The sequence below is a fragment of the Oryzias latipes genome, chromosome 6 (assembly GCF_002234675.1).
Source record: "Oryzias latipes chromosome 6, ASM223467v1".
Taxonomy (NCBI): domain Eukaryota; kingdom Metazoa; phylum Chordata; class Actinopteri; order Beloniformes; family Adrianichthyidae; genus Oryzias; species Oryzias latipes.
Window position 1 is genome coordinate 20,083,292 of NC_019864.2, and position 4,407 is coordinate 20,087,698.

Consider the following 4,407-nt stretch of genomic DNA (forward strand, 5'->3'; position numbering starts at 1 on the left):
CAGGATTCTTGAATTACTTCTTTAGATATTGCTGGATGGCTGAAAAACTAAATATTACAGTACTGTTAGAAGATGCAAGCCCATTTTGCTAAATAAATTATCTTCAATATCTGTGGTCATTCTGGAAGCTGTCCCCAAAGCAAACCTTCCTCATATGACAATAGTGTCAGGGGAATTCAATCTGGGATGCACCCTGGGGGTTAGTTTGCTTGGCTGCTGGGTCCTCTGCTCTCTGGCACTGGGGCCCCCTGTGGCAGTCCTACCGACACTGGTGATAAATTTACAACCATCAAATACTTATGACATACAGCTTTTAGATTTAATACAGTTAACTTGGCAGTGCTTTCCAGGGGCAGGGCCTCCAGGCGCGGCAGGAGGGGCTATTCTTCTGGTTGGGCTGGAGTTTGCACTCTCTGTGCCTCCTTGCTCTCTGGCATTGGGGGACCCTGTGGCAGTCCTGCTGGGCCTGGACTGGAAGGCAGATGCGATTGTCTGGCGGGAGGTTTTCCTCTATCTGCTATCCCGTGCAGATGTTTGGGGCTACCACTGGTGCTCCGGCAAAGGTCTTGATGTGGGGATGATCCCACACTCTCCCTCTGTTTTTACATTCCATCATCCACCCCATAAGTACATAAACACTCATTCGAGCACAGGTGCTAGCTCACCTTTGCACAAATGGTTTCCATGACTGAATAAATTGTTTTGCATGTGTTAGTCTAACTGGATAAGTATGCGTGTGCAAATAATAGCTGTATTGTGTACATGTTGACATGTTTATAAGTGAAGATTTCTGAAGCCAACAGGTCTGTTTGTAACTGTTGAGTGTGTGTGTGGATAGGCCCCACCACATCTACACCTGACAGTGATGATTCTAAACTTCCAGCAACTTGACTTGTTGCTTTAAGATTTATGATGCTTTATGATTTTACCCCCCTCTGCTTCTATAGTTACCCTCCTATCCCCCCTCTCTAACATCCCTCTCTCTTCTTCACTCCTCTTCCATTCCTCCTCCTTTCCGTACAGTCCAACAAAAAAACAGTTATAAATATAATTAATATAAACAAAGTTAAGTTTATATTACAAAAGGGGTTCATTCAAAGATAGACCTTGTGTGTCAGAAGTTGTTACAGTAAAATATGTCCAACATAAGCTCTCATCTGTTTGCTCAGCTGTTGGACGGAACAAGTTAGAAGAAGAAATAGAGATTTAAGATTTAATTCACCAAGACCACCTATGAAGTCCAGACTTTGAAGTGTACAGTTTAATTTACATATCATATCTAAAAAGAAAAGAAGCATTTTTTGCCTTATTGCACAGCTGTCTTAAAAAAAACAGGCAAAGACGGGATCAGTATTATGGTCGATAATATTTGTAAACATTAGACCATACACCTATGCAAATTACAAAAAAGGTGAAATAGTGTAAATAAAAAAGAAAGACAGGTATGCAGCAAAAAGAGCTATTGGAATAATGTACCAATGGTCAACCACAATTTATTTTAAACTTATTTTATTTCTAGTATTACGGGGTTTTTTTATGCACGCTTCTATGACTGGTGACAATCATGAAAACAACAGTGGGTAACCTTTTGGATTCCTGCTTGGTCTACTGAAACCACAAATATTACAACTCATTTGCTCTGAACAAATATACATAAATAGGGGGGGGGGGGGGGGGGTCACTGAATTGATGAAAAGAATGATGTTGAAGAGAAAGAGTTAGAAATGCTCTGACGCTTTTCTCCACATCTCCAGAGTACTCAAAATTACTGGAATTTGTCACCAGGAAGAAAAAAGAAAGTTCTATCTGGAATATTTTAATAACATAAGCAAAACATGCAAAGTTTCTTCACTAGTGTGTACAAAGGTAAAGAAAATAATGTTATGCAAAAAAATCTTTTTAAGCATGATCTGGAACAAAAGTGCATTTTCAAGGTTCCTGAAAATTGTGAAGCAATGCAAGCCAATCTGGTTTGTTATCCTATGGAGCTGTCTTAGATTAAGGCAAATTGACATTCCAGTCCTGAAAGAGAACAATGCAATATGAAGAAGAAATATTTATCAGACAGATTGATGAAGAAAAAAACAGTCACTCACCAGTTTATCCAAAACCTGATAGACCACCTTGTTAATTTCTCGCTCATGCATTGGGAGCACCGTCTCAGTGCAGCCAATACACTCTAAAAAAATCATTTTTGATACCAAAGGACATGTTTAAAACCTGTCATCTGAAATTTCTAGCAACATGAAAACAGTAATTGATGTTTAAACAAATAGTGCATATTCAATATAAAATCTGCAACATTACTTCGTGTGTTCTTACACAGAATTTACGTATTTGTAAATGGAATACATACCATTAAATGTTGGTCTCTCCTTTGGATCTTCTTTCCAGCACTTCTGCATGAGATCTAGCAGATCTTTCATTCCCTCTGTATTTATCTTTGATAAGTCATCAAGAGAAGGTCTTTGACCCATAGGAACTTTTACTTCCACCAAGTCTGCAGGAATGCCTTTGTTTTCAAACAAGAAAAGCACAGAAGCAGAGATGAAGACACACATTTACAATGGGACAAATCTGTGTGATGGTCAGCTTCGTTGTAAAAGACAAAGTAAAAGCATGTTTTTAATACAATACAGTACAGTCTTGGAAAAAAATAAGTAAATAAAAATGAATTGGATTTAATTTACCTTCATAAGGTTCTTTTCCAGAGAGGGTGGACCAGACAAGAATAGCAAAGCTAATGAACAAAGATAAAATATTTAATTGCGCCACTTTGTTTGTCGATATTTTTGACTAAATGTTGACAATACAATTCAGAATTTTTTTTTGAAAACATGTACATCTGCAATGATTACCTGTATCTGTCAAAAGCACGACTAGGTTTATAGTTTAGATCAAAAGCTTCAGGTGGCATGTACTTCACTGTGCCTGCATTGTCTGTTGCTTCTTGATTGCTGGGATTGAAAGATATGGATTCGGTGCACAGACCAAAGTCTGCCAGCTACAAAGTGAAGCAGAAAATATAACAATGAATAATTTGACACCATATATGTACGTATAAAATCAATTCATAATTTAATGCTTGTTACCCTAGCATGAAGTTCATCAGACAGCATTACGTTCTGGGGTTTTAGGTCACGGTGCAGGATACCCAGAGAATGGAGGAAATTCATTCCAATGGCCACTTCATGGATCAAACGGCAGGCCAGTGGAAATGGCGGAGGACCTGACAATTTTTTCCAAAGAGTCTCAACAGATCCTCTCTTCATGAACTCCATCACCATTCCCATTTGTTTATTTCGTCCAAAAGGTGGGATTCCCTCATACATTCCATAGATTGACAGGACAAAGTTACAGGACAGCAGTTTAAGATAATTAGCCTCCTTCTTCACTTCCGCATCCATATCATTTCTGGAAAAAAGGCAGTAAACTCTTTAAAGCAGTGTAAAAAAATAAATAAACAAGCTGCTGCAGTGTACAATGGTCCTTGCGTTCCACCACTGCCCCACATGTCTCATCACTCATATTTGCCCCCAAAGAGGGGAAAAGAGAAAAAAATATTCTAATTAATTATATTATAATCTGCTTTTTTGTGAGTTTGAGCCATAAAGAACACATTTGGAATGATGTGAATTTACCCTTGGTGAATCAACTTGATGGCCACATCGTGTCCCATGTTCACGGCTTTGACTTTGTAGACACTACCGAACCCTCCTTGACCAATAGGCTCCCATGTATCCAAGCCGTCATTATGAAATTTCTTTTGCATTTTTACAAATGACCAGAGCCTTAGAAAAGGAAGAGGACATAGTTAATAATATATATTTACTTTTCAGCTGATTATTTAAAGCTTATTACCACTGCCCAGAAACTTTACATTTAACCAATGCAAACTTTGTTTCTTAGTTTTTGTATCTAAAGAAAGTTTTTTTCTACTTACCAAGTGGAGTTTCTAGTGTGTCAGAGATGCTGTCAGAGAACTGAGTGGTGAGCGCTTCTGTTTTCCTTCTTTTAAATGCTCCTTCAAGCTGCTGCCTCAAACTTGTTTGAACCAGATTTGACATTGCAGTTGATGGGCGGGACTTTTAAGTAATTTTACTAAGTCAGGCGGAATAGCAAAACTGGAGAAGATGAAGACAGCACCCCCTATTTCAGTTTTAGGAGCAAAACCTTGCAAGAGAAATAAAGCTGATGTGGTTTTGTAAGTTATACAGTTTACATCAAAATGTGCGACGCTCTTAAAGTAGTGTTAGGGTTACTTTTTGAGCTGCTGTCCAGGACAGGCAGAGGGTGAAATAAATGACACTGTCAGTTACAGAAATCCAAATTTAAAATAATTATTTCTTAGGTTTGCTACATTAAAGGAGTTGTGCATTTTTGCATCAGCATTTGGACTAAATGCAC

General features: G+C 38.3%; 1 protein-coding gene across 1 annotated transcript; it reads right to left on the bottom strand.

The window, feature by feature from the left end:
• Positions 1 to 1,246: 1,246 nt before the first annotated feature.
• On the bottom strand, positions 1,247 to 4,065 carry LOC101159560 (receptor-interacting serine/threonine-protein kinase 3). The gene is made up of 8 exons (XM_011493963.3): positions 3,944 to 4,065; positions 3,642 to 3,791; positions 3,093 to 3,414; positions 2,859 to 3,004; positions 2,691 to 2,740; positions 2,357 to 2,512; positions 2,097 to 2,179; positions 1,247 to 2,022 (listed from the first exon to the last, which is right to left on the bottom strand). Exons 2-8 carry the CDS (start codon positions 3,770 to 3,772, stop codon positions 1,999 to 2,001), a joined length of 912 nt encoding a protein of 303 aa, XP_011492265.1. The 5' UTR covers positions 3,773 to 3,791; positions 3,944 to 4,065; the 3' UTR covers positions 1,247 to 1,998.
• Between the last annotated feature and the right edge of the window lie 342 nt (positions 4,066 to 4,407).

What these genes read in the sequence shown, in the direction of transcription:
- LOC101159560 (XM_011493963.3), bottom strand. Translation starts at nt 3,772, where the DNA reads ATGCAAAAGAAATTTCATAATGACGGCTTGGATACATGGGAGCCTATT. An exon ending in TGGAAAAGAACCTTATGAAG is followed by an intron (nt 2,513 to 2,690) that starts GTAAATTAAATC and finishes TTGAAAACAAAG; the next exon opens with GCATTCCTGCAGACTTGGTG. An exon ending in GGAGAGACCAACATTTAATG is followed by an intron (nt 2,180 to 2,356) that starts GTATGTATTCCA and finishes TGATTTTTTTAG; the next exon opens with AGTGTATTGGCTGCACTGAG.